At 45.2% G+C, this 26,285-nt stretch overlaps 1 protein-coding gene across 5 annotated transcripts in view; it reads right to left on the reverse strand.

Annotated features, from left to right (window-relative positions):
* The window catches only part of dnaaf1 (dynein axonemal assembly factor 1), a 190,442-nt gene that overhangs the window by 63,059 nt on the left and 101,098 nt on the right, over positions 1-26,285 (reverse strand). For all 5 annotated transcript variants that reach the window (XM_078543904.1, XM_078543903.1, XM_078543905.1 and 2 more), the window contains one exon: positions 25,634-25,800. In XM_078543904.1, coding sequence (XP_078400030.1) covers positions 25,634-25,800 — 167 coding nt within the window. The remainder of the gene's footprint in view (positions 1-25,633; positions 25,801-26,285) is intronic.

A 26,285-nucleotide genomic window follows, 5' to 3' on the forward strand; every position in this document is an offset into this window, starting at 1 on the left:
GATTATTATCTGAATGGCTATAAATTCAGAGAGGGGAATGTGCAACGAGACCTGGGTGTCCTCGTACACCAGTCGCTGAAGGTAAGCATGCAGATGCAGCAGGCAGTAAAGATAACAAATGGTATGTTGGCCTTCGTAGCGAGAGAATTCAAGTACAGGAGCAGGGATGTCTTGCTACAATTATACAGGGCCTTGGTGAGACCACACCTGGAATATTGTGTGCAGTTTTGGTCTCTTTTTGTGAGGAAGGACGTTCTTACTATAGAGGGAGTGCAGCGAAGGTTTACCCAAATGATTCCTGGGATGGCGGGACTGACGTATGAGGAGAGATTGAGTCGGTTAGGATTATATTCGCTGGAGTTCAGAAGAATGAGGGGGGATCTCATTGAAACTTATAAAATTCTAACAGGACTAGAAAAGGGTAGATGCAGGAAGGATGTTCCCGATGGTGGGGGAGTCCAGAACCAGGGGTCACAGACTGAGCATATGGGGTAGACCATTTAGGACTGAGATGAGGAGAAATTTCTTCACCCAGAGAGTGGTGAGCCTGTGGAATTCGCTACCACAGAAAGTAATTGAAGCCAAAACATTGTATGTTTTCAAGAAGGAGTTAGATATAGCTCTTGGGGCAAAAGGGATCAAAGGATGTGGGGAGAAAGCGAGAGCAGGCTATTGAGTTGGGTGATCAGCCATGATCATGATGAATGGCGGAGCAGGTTCGAAGGGCTGAATGGCCTACTCCTGCTGTTACTTTCTATGTTTCTATAAGGTTTAGATTAGGAATGGAGGGACAATCTAAAGTAAAATTTCTAGATTGGAAGGCTAACTTTGATGGGATGAGTGGGGACTGGGCCAGGGTAAATGGAACCAAATCTTCACAGGAAAACTGTACCAGAACAATGGGTGATCTTTAAAGGCGAGACGCATCAGGCATAGGGTTTATTCCAACCAGAGGGAAAGGTAAGGGAAGCAAAGCCAAGATTCTTTGGATGACAAGGGAGTCAGAGATTATGATGAAAGAGAGTGTATGATGCATGTCACATTAATTCTTCAAATGAGAACCAGGTCAAATACAACAAATTGAGAGAGGAAATGAAGAAAAAAAAAAGACATAAAAAGAGAATATGAGAATAGAATGGCAGACAACATAAAAGGGAAACCAAAAATCTTCCACCAGCATGTAAATAGTGAACACTGTGAGCACTATCTAAACTACATGGACTGCAGTAGTCCAAGAAAGTAGCTCACCACAACTTCTCAAGTGCAATTATAGCTGGGCAACGAATTCTGGCCTTGCCATGAAAGAATAAAAAAGAGCAGTTAGTAAGAGGCAGGCTAAGTCCTCTTAGGGACAAAGAAGATGATAAATGCTTAAAGGCATGGGGAAGTATGTTATATCGGTATTTCCCAAGGAAGTGGATGCTGAAAAAATATTGGTAGAACTGGAGATGGTCGAGGTGATGTGAAATAAAAACAGAAAATGCTGGAAGTATTCAGCAGGTCAGGCAGCACCTGTGACGAGAGAAACAAAATGGTCACTTAACGTCTCCCATCTTCTGTCCTCCACTGACCTTTCTTTCGTTCCTTTTCCACCCCTCCCTCATTTCACTTGCTTAAAACCTGTCACATTTCAAACATTTCTGAGAAAAGTTCATCAACCTGAAATGCTAACTCCATTTTTCTCTCTTCACAGATGCTGCCTGATCTGCTGAGTATTTCCAGCATTTTGTTTTTATTTAATATTTCCAGCATCTGCAGTACTTTGCTTTTGTGTTGTGGTAGAGGTATTGAATGGATGGGGTAAAAATTGATAGACAGGATGTACTGGAATGGTTGCCTAGGCTTAGAGTGGATAAGTCACCTGGTCTGATGGCCTGCATCCCAGGTTGCAAGGGGAATGGGGAGTGAAGATTTGGAAAGGTTTGCCATAATCTACCAATCTTCCCTAGATTAGGAGGAGGTGTCAGAGGATTGGAAAGTGGCACATTTAACACCTTTGTTCAAGAAAGGGTCCAAGAGCAGTCCTGTTAACTACATGTCTGTCTTTTATCATCTATGGTGGGTAAGGATTTAGAAACAGTAATCAGGGGAAAAAATTAACACTCTTGCACAAGTCTTGAGTTAACTAAGGAGGGAAAGAACAGATTTGTAAAAGGCAAGATGTGTTTGACTAATTGAATTTTTTGATGAAGTAACAAAGAAGGTTGATGTCGTGAATGCAGTGGATGTTGCCTATATGGATTTTAAGAAAGCATTTGATAAAGTACCACATAAAAGGCTTGTTAACAAAATTGGGGCTCATGAAATGGGAGGGTCAGTGTCAACTTGGATGAAAAATTTGACTTCAATATGGAAAATAGCGAGTCATGGTAAACAATTATTTTTCAGGCAGGAGGTTGGTAGGCAATGGTGTTCAACATGGGCCAGTGCTAAAATCACTGATTTTATTATAATTGACTTAGATATTGGAATACAGAGTAAAATTTCAATATTTGCCAATGATACCAAACTGGAGGTGTGACAGGCAGTGTGGATGATATAAACTGACTGCAAAAGGACATAGGCTAGCAGGATGGACAGAAAAGTGGCAGATGGAATTGAATGCAGGGAAGCGTGAGGTGATGCATTTTGCCAGAAGGAAAAGGGAGAGGAAATATGTACTTAATGGCACGGTTCTAAAGAGTGTATTGGGACAGAGGGACCTGTGGGATCCAACTGAAGTCCAGTGGCCTCTTAAGTTGGAGAGGTAACCTCTTAAGTTGGAGAGGTAATGGAAAACCTGGACCGTCAGATCTCTGAAAAAGAACCCTCGCGGAGAAAGGGAGAGACTCTCCTAAGTTGGGGAGAGTACGAACTGCAACTTAGCTGAAAGGGGGTGTGCAGTTAAATAGCGTCCCAGCTACCTCTTAAATTGGAGAGGTGGCCTCTTAAGTTGGAGAGGTGAAAGGGGGACGAAAAGCATCCTAACTGAAAGGGGGAGTGCTTGAAAAAGGGTAGCTACCGACCAGACTCAAAAGACCCAAGGAACTGGAGGACTTGTTAAGGAACTCTTAAACACCGGTGAGCGCATAGGGTAGGAAACGCGCTGCGCTGTTAATTGTGTTTTCTTTTCAGAAAAATGGGAGGTCGCAACAGCACACCTGGCTCTGCCACTCCCCCCGCTTCGCAAAGTACTAAGAACAAACCGAAACCGGCGAAACCGGAGCTTAAAACAGGAACTTTGAAGATGGGTAAGAAAACGGAAAAAAAAGTAGTAGTATACCCAGGGGTTCGAGTCTCCTGGAGGTGAAAAGTAAGTAATTTCTGTGTTTTCTTTTGTGTCCATTATGGTCCTGAAATTGTCCAATATGTTTCTGATTGGGTTAAATGGACTTAAAGTAAAGGAGAGAGCTTCCCACCAGCTGGAACTTTTAATCGGGACAGAATTGAGCGCTTATAATATGTTTTAAGGGAGGTAGATAGTCCGCTACTGAATTTTAAGTAACTTAAAAAAAAAATGAATTGATCTAAGTTACAAGAGCTGTTTGTGCTGAAGAGAGAGAGAGAGAGAGAGGGTACCCCTAGGGGGTTAATGAGCAATTGACAAGCAGCAGCAGAGAAAATGTGAGCTTTCGTCAGTTTGAAGGTCCCTATAGGTGAAGCCTTCAAGATCCCTTTATTCCCCACTGCTACTCGAAGATTCGTTTAGAGTTAAGTTCAATATTATAGGAGTATCGATACATACCTTTATCTATGTGTTTGTTTGTGTGCAATGAAGCATTTGTATGTGAGCTTTAATGTGTTTTCTTCCCTGAATTGTCTTGTGTGTGTGTAGTTGAGCACTTTAGAGTCGAAAGCCCCATATTAGATTAAAGGAAAAGTTTATTCAAATATTCCAAAGTTTTGAATATAAGGTTTGAGTTGAGATTTCTGGCAAAAATCGTAATTTGAAGGTAGTGTAAAGATAAAACAGGCCTTGCCTTTGTTTGAGATGAACCAACCCTTGTACCACCCCCCCTTGCAGACTAGTAGGGAATAACCCTCATCATCAGCTTCAAGCTGATTGGGATTAATACATACGAGTTAGTATTCTAAAATTCTGAGAGAAAGAAATTACTTGAAATTCAGAAGGATTCTAGGAAAACGAAAAGGCATAAACACAAGGTCTAGATGGTTCCAATGGATAAAAAGGGGTTTCTTATGAAGAGATGAATTAAATATTAAAGAAAATCTGCTTTCCAAAAGTACTGGAATTTGAATTTGGGACAATCTTGAGATGTAAAGTGCAGTGTAATTTAACAGGTTACTTTTGAACCACTAGGCTGCTATCTAAGATAAAGAATGTGTCGATAAACATACGGAAATTATAACTTGGATACAAATCATGAAAAAGAGGTTGTTTTAATTTTGATAGTGTAAATTACAGTTCTTACAAAGTTTAAAAATTTGAGGTTTGGTTCTTGATAAAGTTCTCAAAAGGGAATTTTCATTTTAAAAGGTCTGACAACAATTGGCACTAATTCAAATGCTGCAAGCTTTTGTGTTTGTAAGTCTGTTCCCAAAATATGAAGCTAAGCTCAAGACCTTGGCAAAGTTTGGCAGAAATCCAATTTTTGGCCGAGTTAATGAATCTGGGATAATTCTAAAAGAAAAGGGTTAGACACAATTTAGTGGGTTACTTTTAAGACAATAAAATCTTTGAGAAGAAAAGGAAGCAAAACATGTCAATACCTGATTTCTGTTTTAAAACTGTTATGAGAATACTTTATTGGATTGTAAAATCTCTCCAGACAACCTGAACAAGATAAGATGGTAGCTGTTGCAAGTGTAAACTGGTATGAGGAAAGTAGGAGAATGAATCAGGGAAAGAGGACATATTGTACAAACTGTTTTAAGGGAAATGAATTTGATAATCTGGCCATCAACTAAGGCATTGGAACTGCACAGGGGGAGATAAGCAAAGATCTAGAGACAGAGATCCCCGTTGAAATGGAATAGTTAATATGGCCTAAAGAGTAAGGAAACATTTTAAACAATCAAGACAATAGAGAAACTGAACTCAAGAGAACCTTAGGATGATCATGGTCAGGAAAGAAAACTTAGAGGTAAAACTATGAGGAATCTGTAGTTCAGGAATTGAAATGTAAGGAGAAATAATACTTAACAACAATTTACCACAAGATGGATACAGGTAAAGGGAAAGCTGGAAAAAGGCTAAATAGATGTATTACTGATTATATTAATGTGCCTGTGAGCTACAAAAAGTAAAACCATAGGATTAACACCTTGATGACAGGCAGAGTTAAGCGGTTCCCAGAGAGAACCATCACTGGAAGTGAAAATACTGAGCCATTGAAAGATAGGATAAGAAGGTGCATTGTAGAGTTGTTTAAGGAATTGAGGTCTGACATGAGACAGCAGCAGGAAGGAGTAAACTGGAAGGAGTGGGGGTGCCTACCCAAATGGATTCAGAACAGGGAACTAATTTCACAGGGAGAGTCATTAAAGAAGTGTGTAATCTTATGGAGATTAAATAGAAATTCCATATTCCCGTACCACCCCCAGAGTCCAGGGATGGTGGAAAGGATAAATTGAACTTTAAAAAAAAACATCAATCAAGAGACAGGGAACAGCCCAATATTCTAATGCGCCGTGGGCTACCCCAAGCAGGACCGCTAGGTTCACCCCATTTGAAATGATAACAGGTAAGGGCCATGCAATTACCTGAAGGTATTATAGTAGGAGGTGTAGGGCCACAGAAAGGAAAAATACAGGACAATGAAGGGAATTAAGTAGGCAATTACATAAGTTGAGAGAGGAAGTTAGAGACTGACAGATGATTATGGATATGGAAACAGGCAAATCCAAAGAGCAACAATGGACCATACCAGGTAATTATGACAGGTGATACATGCGCACTTGTAGATATGAAAACGGGAAGTTAATGGAGGCATTACACACAGTTAAAGATACATGACAATTGACCAAGCGGTAACCCAGAGAACGGGAGCCGATGTTAATGTCTCCACAGATCTACGATCCTGGTCGTGGGCCTATCAGTACTGGCAACAAGGTCGGGGATCATCACTGCTCATTCCGCACCGCAGGAGGAACTTTGGTACAGCATGGACAGTGCCGAATGCGACACGCAACAGGGAATGATAAATGTAACAGTCGGAGAACAAGTGCTTTCAAATTGTAGTAAGGGTTGCTTCAGATCGAGCGTGGGAGGTCCGCCCAAAAGAGCCACTACCCAGCCACCTCCCACCTCTACTTTCACAGTCTGAGTAGAGATAATTGAAGCCCCTCAAACCACACCAACTGATCCATCTTGTCCGACTATGCATCCAGGACCGACGAATGGTTTGGTACTGGTTAACCAGAAGTTTTGTATGATAATGTACACCATGAGCTGGTACCCGTAGTCTTGAATGTATCCGGTGTCGTCCTGCCCCAATGGTACTCAACCCATACCCAAGCACTCTATACGGCTCTGACGCGCCAGTTGATGACTGAAGCAGTTCAGTTCAGTGGCGAGATGTGATCAGGCTTGGGAGGGAACCGCGTTAAGCGCAGCCTGATAAATGATGCCGCTACAATATTCAATATAGGGACATCATTGGTTAATCCAAAGTCTGGCTACCGTGCTCGAAAGTCATGCGGGGACTATCAATAAATTAACTGAAATAGGGAAAAATATTTCAGACGAAGCGAGCAGAAATGATGTATGCAACACCTATGGATCTTGGGCACTGGAACAAGCCCAAGAACATTTAAGACAAACTAAAGAAGGGGTAGTCCCTTTATGGGTAACTAATGAGCATTTATTTAATCTCTCACGACACAGGAATCATGACTTGACCGGTTGCCAGCTCAGGGGTTTAACACGTGTATGTAGAATGAATGTTGAATGTATAGTGAGTAGTAATATGCTAATAGGCATTGTATTAGTAATACCTGTCATACCTATGTCAATGACATAACCCAGGCAAGACGCCCACAGTGACTGCTGGTACGGGACCCCAGCCATGGGGCCCATTTGTACACCTACAAATGGACTTTATACAAATGCCCAAATGTATGGAATATAATTATGTTTTAGTTCTAGTATGTTTGTTCTCGTGATGGGTGGAGGCGTATCCCACCCGACGAAATGATGCTGTTGTTGTTGTAAAATTGTTGTTCATTTTACTGCTAAAGTGATAAAGGAACTGTTGAAGGCCTTACAATCCAACCATCACCTTTCCTGCCCATACCACCCCCAGGTTACTGGGGCGGTGGAAAGACAAAATGGTATTCTGAGAAACAAACAAGCTAAATTATGTGAAGAAACCAGTTTTAAAGGGCCTGAAGCTCTACCCTTGGTGCTCATGACTATGCGCTCTCACCCTAACTGTCTCAAGAGCTTGCATATGCAGGTAGTAGAAGCTCAGAAAAAGCCCACCATTGAAGATTGCCATCAATACCAGCCCGGGGACCTAGTCCTAGTAAAGACCTTCAGGAGAAAGAACTGTTTGGAACCTCGATGGGAAGTGCCTTTCCAAGTCCTGCTCACCACCCAAATGGCCGTAAAGGTTGAAGGACGCCCTTGTGGATCCACGCATCGCACGTCAAGCGGACGCTGACCTCGGACGGAAGTGCTTGTGCAAGAACTTTAACTGAGCCGTCAGAATGCTGACTCTGACTTGGATCCTGTCCTGCGTGGTCCTTGCGGGGGCATGGAATACCAATTCTGCGGTTCAACAAACGCAAGCCGTAGCCTCACAAGTTAATCGGACTAAATGTTGGACTTGTACTCATTTTCCTCTGTGCAAAACAGCAGCTGAATTGCATGAGAGGGTGGAAAGGACCCTACCTTGTGCTGCGAACGGCCCTGAAGAGTAAAGGGAAGGAAGACTGGGTCCACGCCACTCGTTGTAAAAAACATTGTCCGGCAGTCCTTTAACCGTCGTTATCAGTGAACTAATTTGCATTATGTATCGGATACTGCTTTTTGCTATATTCTGTCTTTTTGCTATATTTTGTGGGGTGTACCCAAAGGATTCTCACCCCAACACCTTTTTGTCTTTATGCCGCACCTATGCTAGACAAGTAGGACAGGGCGCCTGTTGGATATGTGCCTCACGCTCCCCAACATGGGGGAGAGACGGGTAATTGGTGTGCTGTTCCTCTAAATGACACTGAGTATGCTGACGTTCGAACTTTTAATATTGTAACACCACAGCACAATATGTTTAGGGGTTGGTTCCGTCGCTCTCCACCTGCCAATGGGTGGAACTATACAGAACATGGGATTAGAATTAGACCCCCACTAGAGCCAGTAAACGCCACCTGTTGGTGTTCCAACCTTACACTCAGCACTTATGATCTGGGACGAAGCTCCTGTCATACCACAGTATCATACATCTTTGACCTTTCTGTCCGAAAGCCCGCCGGTACTGAACATCCACCAGACCCTCTTATGGTACATACTGGGTTTGTGGAGATAAAGCTTACCCCTGGTTGCCTGGGATGCCTCAGCTATCCCTTTTCTCTAATGTGCCTGTAGGAAATTCGGAAAAGAACGAAACCACTCCCACCTGGAGTGGCTGTTGCTACCTAGCATACTTAAATCCCTATCTTCGCCATATAGGTAAATCAGATATGCAACCGTATCGGCGCCTACATCGCCGTGGCATCTCGGAATCTGAACGATTCTGGATGATTGCTTTGCCCCCTTATGGATCGGCTCGTAATTCACGTGAAATTATCAACCTGGCAGCTGCGCTTGAAAAAGTCGCTAATTCAACGGCTGATGCTCTGATTAAAACACAGAAGCAGATCTCAGCTAGCAGCACTGAAATGACAGCATTACGCCTAACCGTATTACAAAACAGGATGGCCCTTGACTTCCTTCTAGCTGAAGAAGGTGGCACTTGTGCTATGATAGGCGCAGAGTGCTGCACTTATGTACCCGATGTCTCTGAAAATATCACTGACTTGGGACAGCATGTCATGGACAAGGTACAAGAAATAAAGAAGGCTGGGGAAAGTTCGAGCAGTTTTTATAAAAAATGATTCTCAGTGGTCTACAATACTAGGTTGGTTTTCCGGTTGGGGAAGTTGGTTGCTATACTTTTTAATTGGGATAGTCGTAGCATGTATCACAGGGTGCTGTGCGTGTGTTACTTTACGGATTTGCTGCTCCCAGTTTATCAATAGTGTCTCTACTGGATTAGGGGGTGCCCCAATCATTCCCCAAATGATGCGCACTGGCCCCAGCGAAGCCCACTGATGGGGAGAGAAAGTTTACCCCGCCAGGGACCAGCCTTTTCCTCATGGTTATGAACCACCGTATGATGATGAAGATATTATTCCTCACTGGTGTTAATCTAAAAGAAAAGATTAACAAGGAGGGACTGTGGAAGAATAAAATATGTGTATAATTGTGAATGAAATAAAATACACGTATAATTGTGAATGAAATAAACTACATGTATAATTGGGAAAGGAAATTAAAATACATGTATAATGAAATTACTGTAGAATGTCCCCAAACAGTCACACAGCCAGCACATAAATTAGCAAATCAAAGGGCCAGTGCTACCTTCCCAGGCTAAGGGGCTCCGGATGTCAGATACGGTGGCAAAATCTAAGAGGAAAAAAACTATTATGTGTGCATTGCCCAGGATATGTAACCATTAACACTATCTATTTGCTGAACCATCGACATTGTCCTGTCTATTTGCTAAACCATTGACATTGTCCTGTCTAATCGTTAAATCATTAACACTGATCGCTATCCTTTGAAGCCATTTGAAACTATTGCAAGTTTCTGTCACGAACCTTTTGCTATATCTATGTGTGTAAAGAGGTGTTAGTCAGAGACTGGTTTGCTCCGTTGTATGCGACTAGGCTCTCCGTGATATCACGACTTTAATAAAGACTTCCTAGACAAACCTCCAGGGTCTGAGTGTTCACTCCGTTTTTCTGTGACAGACAGACTGAGAAAGTGGTTAGCAAAGCAAATGGCATTTTTGGCTTCATAAATAGAGGCATTGAGTACAAAAGCAGGGATGTTTTGCTGAACCTATAAAGCTCTAGTTAGGCCACAACTAGAGATTTGCGTCCAGTTCTGGTCATCAGACCGTAAGAAGGATGCATGGATCCTTGACAGGGTGCAGATGAGATTTACCAGAATGGTTCCAGGATTGAGGAATTTAGCTACAAGGTTGGATTGGAGAAGCTAGAGTTGTTCTCCTTGGAGGGTAGATTTGATAGAGGTGTACAAGATTATGACAGGTTTAGATAAGGTAGTTAAAGAAAAGCTATTCCCATTAGCTGATGATAAAAAGACTAGAAGACACAGCTGTGTGCACACAAGTTTTGTGCAAGAGATGCAAGGGGATATAAGCAAGAACATTTCTACTCAGTGAGAGATATTGACTTGAAACTCGCTACCTGTGAGGATGGAGAAGGTGAAGGTGATCAATGATTCCAAGAGGAAAACTAGATGGGCATGTGAGGAAAAGAAACTTGAAAGCTACAAGGATAGAGTGGGGAATTGAATTGACTGAATTGCCTCCCTTGTGCTGTTATGACTCTATAAATGGGAGGATGGCCAGTACAGATTTTTGGGGGATACCAGAAGTAACTGTACGGGAGCAGAAACAGGAGCCACTGCCAATGATTCTCTGATTAGGAGGAGAGATATAAGAATGGGACCAGGCAAGTGCAGTCCTACCCAGCGAGATGAAGGCGGAGAGTCATTGGAGGATGATAGTACGATCAACTATGTCAAAAGCTGCAGAAAGATGAAGGAGGAGGAATAGTTTGCCTTTGTTACAGTCACATAGGGTGTCATTTATGACTTTGATAAGAGCCATTTTCTTACTGGAGCAGAAACTTGATTGAAAGGGTTCACACGTGGTGTTCCAGGAAAGACAGGCATAGCTTTGGAAGGTGTTTGGCAGGGGAAAAGAAATTTGAGATGGGGTGATAGTTTGCAAGGAAGGAGAGGTGAAGGGTTGTTTTTACTGAGGTGAGATTAATGACAGCAGATTTGAAGGAGGGAGGGCATAGTACCTGAGGAGAGAGAACTGTTAACAACATTGGCTAATATGGGAGCCAAGAAGCAAAGTTAGATGGTCAGTAATTTAGTGCAAATGGGGTCGAGAAAGCAGAAGGTGGATCTCATGGACAAGATGAGTTCAGAACAGGAATGAGAGGGGGTCGGAGAGAAACTAGAGAAAGATACAAGTTCAAGGCTAGAGGGGGCTTTAGAGGAGGTTTAGCCCTGGCTAGTGCAAGGAAGGGACCAGGCAGAGATAGCTGATCAGATGGTCACAATTTTACTAATAAATAAGTTCAAGAGCTTCTTGCACATGTTGGAAATGAGGTTGAGGGAGGCAGGAGAGGGAGTTTAAGAAGTCGGATTGTAGTCGAGGAAAAATAATCCTGCAACAGTGAGCAGTTTTCGGAGGTGAGAATAGGATCCATTACTACTTTGTGTGGTCCAGCCAGATCTGGCAGTGAATGTCTAAAACAGTTGTCTGCCATATCAATTCAAGTCTGTGTCCCTTGGGCTTAAGGGAAGGGAGGTGAGGGTTGTAATGGGGCAATGACTATGGTGAGGGAAATTAATAGTCTTAATGGGGTGAGAACTTCAAAGGTGGAGGTGAGGGTGTGATTGAACATATTGGTAGCTACAGAAATGTCCTGGAGAATGGAGGACCAAAGAGCAGACAGTTGGGAGTTTGAGAGTGCAGTATGAATTGTGGGAGAATTGTTTCCAAGGGTAGACCCAGAAGGAAGCATGGTTTGGAGGGAAAGTGGGATGTGGGTGGAGAACAACGCAGCCTTTATTTTATTTTTCTGTTGTGCGTGGCCTATTCATTTAAGTGCATGTTACCTTTACATTTCTTTGCACAGTAGCGCACGTGTGTAGTACCTTAAAGGACACGGTTTGCGCACAGCCTGCGTAGCAACATTTGGATTGCTGTGCAGCACCCTAAAAGTAACATTGATGAAGTGTGATAAAAAGAAGTGATTAGAAATCACCTTATTGAGTTAACAAAAGTGGCAAGACCACTTGAAAATGCAAGGTCAAGGGGTGGCCATGAATATGGGTTGGGGAGTTTATAGGGAAGGAGAGATGTAAGAGGATAGGACAGCAGTGAACTTTGAAGAGAGAGAACATGATGAATTGAGATAGAGCTTGAAATCACTGAGGATGAGACGTTGTTCGGAGCAGAGGCTGAGGGATGAAAGGTCATGACCTGAAACATTAACTCTGTTTCTCTCTTCACAGATGCTGCCAAACCGGCTGATTATTTCCAGCATTTTCTGTTTTTATTTCAGATTTCCAACATCTGCAGTATTTTGCGTTTTACTGTGAAGGATGAGTTGGACAGGGAGGCGATTGGCAAGGCTAGCCCCCAAATGGCATGCTGGACAGGAAGGTCAGTGAGAGAGCATGGTGGGAAGTTGGGTTATCTGCTCATAAGGAACGAATGCCTCAGTCGGCCCTTTTGAGGATATAAAAAGAGGCACAGAAAGATGTACATTTATCAAAGAGGGAGTCAAACCTGAGACAGCAGCAAGAGAATAGGAAAGTTGAGGACAGAGTATCTGAGAGGGGAGAAATGAAAGAAGACATGACAATAGAGAGCAAGGCCTAGGAGAGTTAAAAAGGAAAAAGAGAAAGGAAAATGGAAGTGGAAGTGATGGCTTCAAGTTGGAACAACAGCCAAAATGTACATGTGAGAGGGCATTGGGAAATCTCAAGTTCCTTAGGCTTGGTTACAAAGCAAGTATTAGGATGCATATACAGTACCTTATAATAAATGGGGAATAGAGAGGAGACAATAGGAGAGAGTCCAAAGTTAAAATCAAGGGGGGAGTTTTCCCATCCGTCCTGCGGCGGGTTTCATGGTGGGTGGGAGCAGAGGGTCCAGTGGCAGGCACAAATTCGGAAATCCGCCGGCATAAAAATAATTCGTAATTCTCCTGATGGCGGGTTAATGGTAGCTCAGTTAACCCGCTGACTAGTGGCATGAACACCATTTCTATTCATTAACATCGCATGGATGCTCATTAAAACAGCTGCTCGCTGGAATCCTGTCACGCCTTCCAATCTTGCATCATGCCAGCGGTAAATTACCTCGGCATCTAACCCATTTGAAAAAGGAAAAGTGGAGGGACGGATGTGGAATGGCAGTGAGCGGGAAGGGCAAACACGAGGGGGACAAAGGGGAAGGAAGGCTGTGGAATGGCAGTGAGCGGGAAGGGCAAACACGAGGGGGACAAAGGGGAAGGATGGTTGTGGAATGGCAGTGAGGGGGAAAGGCGAACACAAGTGAGCCTTTCCAGGGTTGCCCTCTAACTTGTTGCCACAAGAGTGGGCAGGAGTCTGCTGAGAAAGAAAGGAAGAACACCTCCTTGTGATGAAATCCGCTGAAAGCCAATCACTTCATTAGCATTTTAAAGGGCTACTCAGAACTCAGTGGTTTCACATCACAGTCGCTGCATCTCAAGAGTAACACATAGGAATTTAGAATTTGGGAATGTAAGCAATAGTGAAGGAGGCAGAACTGCATCATATATGGCATTCCATCAATGAAGGTCTGTCACATGTTTACCAGATTTGACATTCCTAATGAGCCAAAGGGCATCCGCTCATTGACCATGAGCAACTGATTAGTTATTAATATGCCACATCAGTGATTGGAGCACAGAGCTTTGTTGGGTCACTCATCTCGATTAAACATTATCATCCCACACAAGGCTCAAGATATATATCTGCAAAGCCATCTTGGTTACCTCAATGTGTGTACTAGTGTCTCAGGGACAAGGCCACCATGCATGTAGGGCAGGAAAAACTATGGATTCATACAGTTTCCATACGTTTCATCTTCTGAGCTTCATTTTCTTTCCCCTTGAATCATTAATGTCTTGAATGTTTCCTTTCAGAGAGAAGGCAAAAGCACAGATGGATCCAGGGCTCAATGCTGCCTTTGTCAGGGTCCTAATGTAATGGAGTAGACAAAGGAGGGAGAAGCAACACTGGGCACAGCTCCAGCAGGAGGCCCACCTTAGGGACATGGTCAAGCAGAGCCAGGGCATGAACAGGAGGGTCAGGAGAAGAGATGCAGACAATGGAGGTGAATCACCAGACCTAGGGTTTATTGTAGAAGAGTCTCCGATTTACAAATGAGGCAATGGCATGCATTTGTCCTGAGCTCTGGTACATCACATATGCCACATTCTTTGTAAAGACGCCACTTGGAGTTGGAGGGTATCCCCTGTCAGTGGCTTTGAAGGTGACCGCAGCACTCAATTTCTTTGCCTCTGGGTCTTTCCAGGGATCAATAGGGGACCTGTGCAGCATCTCTCAGTCCGCAATACATCGATGTATTTTGAGGTCACAGATGCCTTTTACAAGAAGGCCCATCATTATGTCAGGCTTGCTCTGGACGAAGATAAACAGGCGGCAAGATTCGCCGGCTTTGCCGCCATCTCAGGCTTCCCAAGAGTGCAGGATGCAATAGGCTGTACCCATGTGGCTATACGAGCTGTATGGCAGCAGCACCTAATGTTTATAAACCACAAGGGCTACCATTCCATCAATGTACAACTGGTGTGTGATCACCAGAAGCACTTACAGTGTGTTTGTGCACAGTACCCTGGGACTTGCCATGACTCCTACATCCTGAGTCACTCCCAGGTATCTGAGGTTTTCGAGGGGCCATTATGTCTGCAGGGATGGCTGCTGGCTGCTGGCTGCTTGGAGATAAGGGTTACCCACTGAAATGCTGGCTGATGACACCAATGCGTCGCCCTCAGAGTCGTTCCGAGGAGAGGTACGACAGTGCTCACAGCTCTCTTATAGACCAGACCATAGGGCTTCTGAAGATATGCTTCAGGTGCTTGGACCGCTCAGGTGGCTCACTCCAATACACTCCCGACAAGGTTTCCCGCATCATCGCAGTGTGTTGCACCCTTCGCAATCTGGCAATGTAAACAGGTGAACCCCCTGCCAGAGGCTGAACTGGAGGAGGATGAGACCTCATCGGAGGATGAAGATCCGGAAGCCCAGGAACCTCAGGAGGCTGCTGAGGGTCAGTATGAGCACAATCACGCCATGGAGGAAGGAAGACATGGGAGGCGTGCCTGTGGTACTTTAATTGCTGACAGGTTCCAGGAAGAGTAAAGTGAGCAACATGGCCACATCTCTCTTAGCCCTCTTTTACTTTCATCAATTTCACCCTATTTACTTTCACCTCAGGGGACGTCCAGGAGAATGAGTCCTGCATTCACACTTGTGCATTCTGGCCACATGGATCACCAGGCCATGATCTTTGCTTTGGTCCACAGTGCCCTGTGAGTGAGTGAGCTCATTCTGGGAACTGAGAGTCCATCGAGGAACCAGAGTGATGCGAGAGAAGACTTGAAGCCTTCACTGCCATCTAATGATGCAAACACTTCTGCGACTGAGAAGTGGACATACCTAGGGATCTCCTCCTCCCCTGCATGTCTTATCTTCTGCCACTATCACTGACGAGACACAAATGTTGCTAGAATATCAATGCAGATGAGCTGCCCTCACTCAACGGTGTTCCTTGAGGAAGCAGGGTTAGAAATGCTAACATCACACAATTCAAATAAAGACTTAAACACATCTATATAAAAGCAAAATACTGTGAATGCTGGAAATCTGAAACAAAAACAGAAAATGCTTGTAAAACTCAGCAGGTCTAGCAGCATCTGTGGAGAGAGAAACAGAGTTAATGGTTCAAGTCCGTATGACCCTTAAACACATCTCCCTGACATCACACAAGGTTGCAGAGACTAGTTCAACTGAGGTTGATATCATAGGAATATGAATCTCACAGTGGAACACTATCACTGAGTGGGAGGATTGTTAACCTCAACATATGATGATTCCAATATACAAATTCACAATGCCTTCAGTTGACCAAGACATTCACAAAACCATCAAGTGTATTCACAAAAGTGCAATTTTTTTACATGTCTAGCACACCCATGACCCAAAAGTGACATCAAGTTTTCTTAACTTTCCTAACTCTACTGCTGCGCCAGGGTGCAGCCCCGACATCCACAGCAGAGGTGGAGGCAGCCTGTTGACTGCTACGTCCTGATGACCATGGTGGACGTTCTTTGGTGTCCGAGGCCTGGAGGGCCCATGCCTGGAAAGGGTCACTGCTCAGGTGCAGAAGCACCCTCAGCAGCCTGAGAGCTGGAGTGGGAGGGGTCACAGGCAGAGGGGGCTGTGAGCGGCCGTATACATTTGGAGTGCCCCAAGGGGAGGCCCCTGGGGTGTCCAGATGACGCTCATCCTCCCTGTGGGTGCCCAAGGGTCCCACCCTGACTCCTGCAGGAGATGGTACACCTGGAGGGAGGTCAAGGTACCTCGTCGCCTACATCCTGATGATGCCCACTGGGGTGTGTGGCCATGGAATGCAAGGCTGAGTGCAAATCCAGCAAGACTTGCTGGACCAAGGGGGCTGCCAGCCTTCCCAGATAGATGGGATGGTGATGATGTGAAAGTCTCCGTGAGGGAGTCAGTGTTGATGGTTGTGTGAGTTCCCTGAAGAGAGTTTGAGTGCATGATGCCATGATGAGAGTTTGATATTGGAGGGAGTTGAATGATGACTTACCCTGGCGGAGCAGATAAGATTGCTCATCCTCTCCTGCACTGGATGGTATTTTTGGCGCGGTTGCCAGCCGCACCAACCTGCTCTGGAACAGCCTCTCAGGCCATAACAGCTGAGGCTGCTGTGCTTCCTGGAGCCATCCCTGGGACACAGGACATGCCTGTGCACCTGCACTCCTCTGATCAAGGCCAGGGTGCTGCCCTCTTCTTGTGGCTGGAAGACATCACTGCACATGTCTTGAAGACAGGTGGCTGGAGAGAGTGAGATCCATGTGTTGGACTGGCGTTTAAATGTGATGCCCAGACCTTTGACCCTGCCAGCTGATAGCAGGCAGACGAATCAGCTCCCGACCCCCCAGGTGATTTGGTCCGATACTCGCCTGTGCATAATTAATGAGCTTCCAAGTGCGGAATCAGGCTCGAGTTCCCGCCATTCTGGCTGGTGGAGTGGGCGCCACTGAAACCACCCACTACCGCATTTAGTCTCCTAAATGGAAAATTCCACCCTCAGGGTTCCATGGTGGGATAAAGTGGATGTGGGTAGGGTGGAGTCAGAACAGAGCATTAACAAACTGTTGATGGAAGGTTAAGGGAACAAAAGCAGGCTACTGCATTGGTCTGAAAATACCTGATCCTGTCAGATCTTAGAAATTAAGCAGTCAGGCCTGGTTCATACTTGCTTGGAAGACTGCCTGGGAATATTACACACACGCACACACAACAAAGTGGGCACACCCCTGCTGCCAGACAAATGCAATGGAGACAACACATTCAACAATAAAAAATCGCAGGACAATAAACACCTACAATGTAGGCTGAAAGCACCCTGTCACACTGCTCTACTCCAAAAGTGTCATGAAGTATTGAAGGAGCCAATTCGCATGTATACTCACTGGCAGAGGCTCCAGCTCTGCACGCACACACTGGCAGAAGCTCCAGCTCTGCACGTACACACTGGCTCCAGCTCTGCACATGCACATCGGCAGATGCTCCAGCTCTGCACGTACACACTGGCTCCAGCTCTGCACATGCACTTCGGCAGATGCTCCACCTCTGCACGTACACACTGGCAAAGGCTCCAGCTCTGCACGCACACACTGGCAGTGGTTCCAGCTCTGCACATACACAGATCTGCACGTACACACTGGCAGGGGCTCCAGATCTGCACATACATATCAGCAGAAGCTCAAGATCTACGTGTATGCACCGGCAGTTCTGTTGTTGCTCCTCACGATGTGTACTGCTTTGACACCATAAAGCAGTCTTGTTGAAATTACAAAGAAATCTTTATTAACAGTATTGAACTATGTACAAATTCACAGTGGATTGCACAGGTATGGAGAGGATCACATACAGTTTTTTTATTCATTTACGGGATGCGGACGCTGCTGGCTAGGCCAGCATTTGTTGTCCATCTGTAATTGCCCTTGAGAAGGTGGTGGTGAGCTGCCTTCTTTAACCACTGCAGTTCATGTGCTATAGGTACACCCACAGTGCTGTTAGGAAGGGAGTTCCAGGATTTTGACCCAGCGACAGTGAAGGAATGGTTGATATATTTCCAAGTCAGGATGGTGAGTGGCGTGGAGGGGAACTTCCAAGGTGGTGGTGTTACCATCTATCTGCTGCCCTTGTCATTTTGGATGGTAGCAGTTGTGGGTTTGGAAGTTGCTGTCTAAGGAGCCTTGGTGAGTTCCTGCAGTGCATCTTGTAGATCGTACACACTCCTACCACTATGTGTCGGCGGTGGAGGGAGTGAATGTTTGTGGATGTGGTGCCAATCAAGCGGGCTGCTTTGCCCTGGATGGTGTCAAGCTTCTTGAGTGTTGTTGGAGGTGCGCTCATCCAGGCAAGTGGAGAGGATTCCATCACACTCCTGACTTGTGCCTGGACAGGATCTGGGGGGTCAGGAGGTGAGTTACTCACTGCAGGATTCCCAGCCTCTGATTTGCTTTTGTATTTATATGGCTAGTCCAGTTCAGTTTCCTGTCAATGGTAACCCCCAGGATGTTGATAGTGGGCGATTCAGTGATTGTGGTGCCAATGGATGTCAAGGGACAATGGTTAGATTCTCTCTTGTTGAAGATGGTCATTGCTTGGCACTCGTGTGGCGAGAATGTTACTTGCCACTTGTCCAGGTCTTGCTGCATTTGGACATGGACTGCTTCAGTATCTGAAGATTTGTGAATGGTACTGAACATTGTGCAACCATCAGCGAACATCGCCAGTTCTGGCCTTATAGTGGAAGGAAGGTCATTGATGAAGCAGCTGGAGATGGTTGGGCCTAGGACACTACCCTGAAGAACGCTTCCAGTGATGTCTTGGAACCAAAATGATTGACCTCCAACAACCACAACCATCTTCCTTTGTGCCAGGTATGACTCCAACCAAGTGGAGAGTTTTCCCCCTGATTCCCATTGACTCCAGTTTCACAAGGGCTCCTTGATGCCACACTCAGTCAAATGCTGCCTTGGTGTCAAGGTCAGTCACTCTCACCTCACCTCTGGAGTTCAGCTCTTTTGTCCATGTTTGAACCAAGTCTGTAATGAGGTCAGAAGCTGGTGACCCTTGCAGAACCCAAACTGAACATCATTGAGTAGGTTATTGCTAAGCAAGTGCCGCTTGATAGCACTGTGGAGGACCCCTTCCATCACTTCACTGATGATCAAGCGTAGACTGATGGGACGGTAATTGGCCAGGTTGGTTTTGTCCTGATTTTTGTCTACAGGACATATCTGGGCAATTTACAACATTGCCAGGTAGATGCCAGTGTTGTAGCTGTACGGGAACAGCTTGACTAGGGGCGCAGCAAGTTCTAGGGCACAAGTCTTCGGTACTATTGTCGGAATATTGTCAGTCTTTGCAGTATCAATGCCCTCATCCATTTCTTGACGTGAAGTTAATCAAATTGGCTGAATGCTGGCATCTGTGATGCTGGGGGCCTCTGGAGGAGGCCAAGGTGGATCATCTTACTTGGTACTTCTGGCTGAAGATTGTTGCAAATGCTTCAGCCTAATCTTATGCACTGATGTGCTGGGCTCCCCCATCATTGAGGATGGGGATATTTGTAGAACCTCCTCCTCGAGTGAGCTGTTTAATTGTCCACCACTGTTCACGACTGGATGTGGCAGGATTGCAGAGCTTAATCCATTGGTTGGATCCCTTAGCTCTGTCTATCACTTGCTGCTTATGCTGTTTGGCACACAAGTAGTCCTGTGTTATAGCTTCACTAGGTTGACACCTCATTTTTATGTATGCCTGCTGCTGCTGGTATGCCCTCCTGCACTCTTCATTGAACCAGGGTTGATTCCTTGGCTTGGTGGTAATGCTAGATTGCGGAATATGCTGGGCCATGAGGTTACAGCTTGTGGTTAAGTACAATTCTGCTGCTGCAGATGGCCCACAGTGCCACATGGTTGCCCAGTCTTGAGTTGCTAGACCTGCTGATGGCACACAGTACCTTGGTCATTACATGTTGCTACCTATCTCTAGGCTGCCCTTAGCACTATGTCATGTGCCTTCTTACATCACCATTGGGGGCGGGGGGGGGGGAGGTGGCAGTGTACTGTACTCAGTCCCATGTTAACCCTTTCGGGACGACATCCTTCTACTACAGCACATACACATCGGCAGAGGCTCCAGCTCTACAGTGCACACTGGCAGAGGCTCCAGCTCTACAGTGCACACCGGCAGAGGTTCCAGCTCTACAGTGCACACTGGCAGAGGCTCCAGATCTACATGTGCACACCTTCTTCAACCACGAACCTTGATCTCCTCTCTCTCACTTTCCATTTCATTCTATCTCTGCTTTGCAACTAAATTATCTTGTGTAGATAGACTCTAACATTGATAACTATTATGCTGACTGAATATCCTGTTGTATCATTTGGCCATTGTGTATTTAACATGTAAATAAATCTGACAAAGCACTCCTGTGTCTCTTGGTGGTATTTTCCATTTTTAAGTATCCCACATGTTTTGTGAATGAATAAATGAACCTTTCATCTTCTCTCTCTTTCATCTTCTCTGTTTCTCTCCCCCCTCAAACATTCTCTGTCATTTTCTTTTTCTCTCTTCCTCTCTCCTCACTTCCTCTCCTCCCGCTAGCTCCTACCTTCTCTCTATCCATTTCCTGCTGCACATTCTGCTGCTGCCAGAAAAATCAAGGGACTGAAGACAGTGAAAAAAAAGAGCAAAAAACATACTTCAAGCAAGAAGCATTAAAGGAACAATAGCCAACTATTACACTACTCTGCAAGTTCCTGATCCTGCCTGGTCTCAGGAGTTATGCACAGTTAAGGCCTGACTGGTTCTTGCTCGGGAGACTGCCTGGAGATATCGGTGTAGTAGGCTTTTGTTGCCAGCAGAGGTTGCTTGTTGCTCAGAATGTTGACTGTCTCATATAGAATCTTTCTGCTGATAGCTCATGCACACTATCTCTCTTTGCTTTTCTCTCTACCTCTAAATTTATTTAACCCTCTCCCTCACTTGTCCTTTCCATCTCCCCCTCCCTGAAGCTGGTGGTGTATAGGAAATAGACCCAGTGAAAATAGGAACCCAACAACTGGTTGCATATAGGAAATGGCCTAGTGATAGTCTAAACACAGGAAATGGTGATGAAAAGGGAATGACCCAGTGATAGTCTGAATATAGGAGCTGGAGAAATCAAAGATTACCGGGATTAAATGGCAATGTGGAAATTGAAACACAAGAAGATCAGCCATGATCTTATTGAATAGCGGAGCAGGCTCGAGGGGCCGAATGGTCTATGCCTGTTCCTATTTCTTAAGTTCTTATGTATGGGGAATGGGCAATAAATGCTGGCCCATCCAGCGACGCCCGCACCCCGTGAATGAATAAAAAATAGGGTATGGCCTAGTGATAGTCTGAACACTGGAGCTGGTCATATATGGGGATAGAGTCATAAAGTTATACAGCACAGAAACAGGCCCGTCAGCCCATCATGTCCATGCCGGCCATCAAGCACCTATCTATTCTAATCGTATTTTCCAGCACTTGGCCCGTAGCCTTATACGCTGTGGCATTTCAAGTTCTCATCTAAATACTTCTTAAACGTTGTGGGGATTCCTACCTCTACTATCCCCTCAGGCAGTCTGTTCCAGATTCCAACCACCCTCAAATCCCCTCTAAACCTCCTTCCCATTACCTTAAATCTATGCCCCCTGGTTATTGACACCTCCGCTAAGGTTCCTATCTACTCTATCTAGGCCCCTCATAATTTTGTATACCTCTATCAGGTCCCCCTCAGCCTTCTCTGCTCTAAGGTAAACAACCCCAGCTTATCCAGTCTTTCTTCATAGCTGAAACGCTCCAGCCCAGGCAACATCCTGGTGAATCTCCTCTGCACCCTCTCCAGTGCAATCACATCCTTCCCATAATGTGGCAACCAGAACTGTACACAGTATTCCAGCTGTGGCCTAAATAGTGTTGTATACAGCTGCAACATAATCCCCCTGCTCTTATATTCTATGCCTCAGTTAATAAAGGCAAGTATCCCATTTGTCTTCTTAACCACCTTATCTATTTGTACTGCTGCCTTCAGGGATCTATGGACATGTACACCAAGGTCCCTCTGATCCTCTGTACTTTCTAGGGTCCTACCATTCATTGTGTATTCCCTTGCTGTGTTAGTCCTCCCAAAATGCATCACTTCACACTTCTCAGGATTAAATTCCATTTGCCACTGCTTTACCCACCTTACCAGTCCATCTATATCTTCCTGTAATCTAGGGCTTTTCTCCTCACTATTTACGGCATAACCAATTTTCGTGTCATCTGCGAACTTACTGATCATACCTCCTATGTTCACGTCTAAATCTTTGATGTACACTACAAACAGCAAGAGTCCCAGCACCGATCCTTGTGGTACACCACTTGTCACAGGCTTCCAATCATAAAAACAACCTTCAACCATCACCCTCTGCCTGCTGCCACTAAGCCAATTTTGGATCCAATTTTCCAAATGATCCTGGGTCCCATGGGCTCTTACCTTCTTGAACATTCTCCCATGTGGGATCTTGTGATAGTCTGGCCCAGTGATAGTCCGAATATAGGAGCTGATAGTGTATAGGGAATGGCCCAGTGATAGTCTGACACAGGAGCTGGTGATGTATTCGGCATGGCCCAGTGATAGTCTGAACACAGGAGCTGGTGGTGTATAGCGAATGGCCCAGTGGTAGTCTGAACACAGGAGCTGGTGGTGTATAGAGAATGGCCCAGTGGTAGTCTGAATATAGGAGCTGGTGGTGTATAGAGAATGGCCCAGTGGTAGTCTGAACACAGGAACTGGTGATGTATATAGAATGGAGCAGTGACAGTCTAAACACAGGAGCTGGTGGTGTATAGAGAATGGCCCAGTGATCGCCAGAATATAGCAGCTGATGGTGTAAGGGAAAGCCCAGTGATCATCTGAACACAGCAACTCGTGCTGTATAGGGAATGGCCCAGTGATACTCTGAACACAGAAGCTGGTGATGTATTGGGAATGGCTCAATTTATATGGAATGGCGCAGGTGATAGTCTGAACACAGGAGCTAGTCATGTATGGCGAATGGCCCAGTGATAGTCTGAATAAAGGAGCTGGTGGTTTGTAGGGAATGGCCCAGTGATAGTCTAAGCACAGAAGCTGGTGATGTATGGGGAATGGCCCAGTGATAGTCTGAACTCAGGAGCTGATCATGTGAAGGAAATGGGCCAGTGATTGTCTGAACACAGGTGCTGGTGATGTATGGGGAATGGCCCAGTAACAGTCTGAATATAGGGGCTGAATGTATAAAGGGAAAGGCCCAGTGACAGTCTGAACACAGAAGCTGGTGATGTAAGGGGAATTGACAAGTGATGGTTTGAATATAGGTGCTGGTGATATATGGGGAATGGCCCAGTGATCGTCTGAACATAGGAGCTCATGATGTATAGGGAATGGACCAATGTATAGGGAATGGCCCAGTGATAGTTTGAACACAGGAGCTGGTGATGTACAGGGAATTGCCCAGTATAGAGAATGGCCCAGTGATAGTCTGAAATTAGAAGCTGGTGATATATGGGAAATGTCCCAGTGATGGTCCAAACACAGGAGCTGGTGATGTACGGGAAATGGCTCAGTGATAATCTGAACACAGGAACTGGTAATGTATAGGGAATGGACTGTGATCATCGAAACACAGCAGCTGGTGGTGTACAGGGAATGGCCCAGTGATAGTCTGAGCACAGGAGCTAGTGTGTAGGCAATAGCCCAGAGATAGTCTGAACGCAGGAGCAGATGGTGTAAAGGGAATGGCCCAGCAACAGTCTGACTCTTGGAGTTGATAGTGTATACACAATGGCCCAGTGATAGCCTGAACGCAGGAGCTGGTAGTGCATATGAAATGGCGCAGTGGTAGTCTGAACACACGAGATGATAGTGTATAGGAAGGCGCAGGGATTGTCTGAAAACAGCAGCTTGTGATGTATAGCGAATCGACAATGCATAGGGAATGGACCAGTGATAGTCCGAACACAGGAGCTGGTGATGTATGGGAAATGGCCCAGTGATGGTCTGAACACAGATGGTGCACAGGGAACGGATCAGTGATAGTCTGATTATAGGAGTTGATGTTGTATGGGGAATAGCTCTGTGATAGTCTGAAAATGACCCAGTGATTTGTGGGGTATGGTCCAGTGATGGTCCGAACACAGGAGCTGGTCATGTATAGGTAATGGCCCAATGTATATGGAAAGGCCCAGTAATAGTTTGAACACTGGAGCTGATGGCATAAAGGGAATGGCCCAGTGATAGTCTGAACACAGGGGCTGGTGGTGTGTGGGAAATGGCCCAAAGTAAAGGGAATGGACCAGTGCTGGTCTGAACACAGATGGTGGATAGCGAAGGGCTCAGTGACAGTCTGATTATAGGAGCTGATATTCTATGGGGAATGTCTCTGTGATGGTCTGAAAAGGATCTGGTGATGTATGGGGAATGGCCCAGTGGTAGTCTTAATATTGAGGCTGGTAGTATATAGGGAATGCCGCAGTGACAGTATGAATATAGCAGCTGGTGATGTATAGGGAATGGTGCAGTGATAATCTGAAGATAGGAGCTGGAAATGTATGAGGAATGGCCCAGTGCATTTTGAGGCTGATAGTGTATAGGGAATAGCCCAGTCATCGTCTGAACACAGCAGCTGTTGATATACATGGATTGGCCCAGTGATAGTCTGAATAAAGGAGCTGATGGTGTATAGGGAATGGCGCAGTGATAATCTGAACATGAGAGCCGGTGATGTATGGGGAATGGCCCAGTGATTGTCTGAATATGGGGAGCTGGTGGTGTATAGGGAATGGCCTAGAGATAGTCTGAATGCAGGAGCTGCTGGTGTATAGGGAATCACCCGATGATAGTCTGAACGCAGATGCTGAAGGTGTTTAGGGGATGGACAAGTGATAGTCTGAACACAGCAGTTGCTGATGTATATGGAATGGCCCAATGTATATGGAAAGGCCCAGTAATAGTTTGAACACAGGAGCTAACGGTGGATAGGGAAGGGCCCAATGATAATCTGAATATAGGAGCTGGTAATGTATGGGGAATGGTCCAGTGATAGTCTGAATATAAGCTGATGGTGTAAAGGGAATGAGCCATTGATCGCCTGAACGTGCCCAAGTGAGATGAAGTTTGAAGGGCAATGAAAACCCTATGGTGCATCCAACCCTCATCCTTAGTTAAGAGAGAAGGTTTTCATCTCAACAGTCTGATCCAGGTTAAAATCAAGATTCCAGAGTGAAAAGGTTCTCACTCACTGTACTACCTTTGTCCCACAAGGTTTCCGGTCTAATTTCTATATCCTCTTGATTTTAGTTTTCAATCAACTGAACTGAATATTTAAACTCTGCTTTCAATGCTAAAAGAAACCTCAGTCCACAGAGATTACACCTGTGCTACATGTTGCATTTTCCAAATACAAATAAATTCCACTTTAACATACAGAACAGGCAAGCTTCACTTACCAGATTAGGCATCACCTCAAAGACAGTGATAACGTCAGGGTCGCCCAGTTTGTTGTGTGAAAGGTCCAGGACACTCAGACTACCGCACTGTTTCAAGTGTTCAATGTCCTTCATCGTGCACAGCTGATTGTGGGCCAGCTGTAGTGTTTTGAGTGCTGGCAGGCAGGCTGAGACAGAAGATGATCATTACAGGTTTGGATTAAGGAGACCTGTTACATGTTAAGTATCTTTGTAACACAAGTGGGAAGACAGTATCAGGCGATGCACAGCGATATATCATGGATCAATTCCTCTCCCTGAACCACCTCGATATAAAAGTTCAGTAGTCTACACCCAGGCCCAGAGAACAGACCAGTTGTCTGCTATTCACTTCATACATGGAGTTACAACTTGCACTCATGTGGCACTTATAAATACAAAAAATTATTCCAACACCCCAAAGAGTTATTAAGCAGTGACCAAAAGTTTGGCCAAAGAGGGTCTTAAAAGAGGGGAGAGAAGTAGAGAGTTTTAGGGAGGGAGTTCCCAAGTGTAAAGTCCAAGTGGTTGAAGGCTTGGCCACCATTGCCGAGCTGAAGGGTGGGAGTGAAGCTTAAAAGGTGAGAGAGAGAATAGGGGAGCTAAGGGCTAAAGGAAAATACAGAATTAAAGA

Source organism: Cetorhinus maximus, chromosome 6 (genome assembly GCF_964194155.1).
Source record: "Cetorhinus maximus chromosome 6, sCetMax3.hap1.1, whole genome shotgun sequence".
Classification (NCBI taxonomy): Eukaryota; Metazoa; Chordata; class Chondrichthyes; order Lamniformes; family Cetorhinidae; genus Cetorhinus; species Cetorhinus maximus.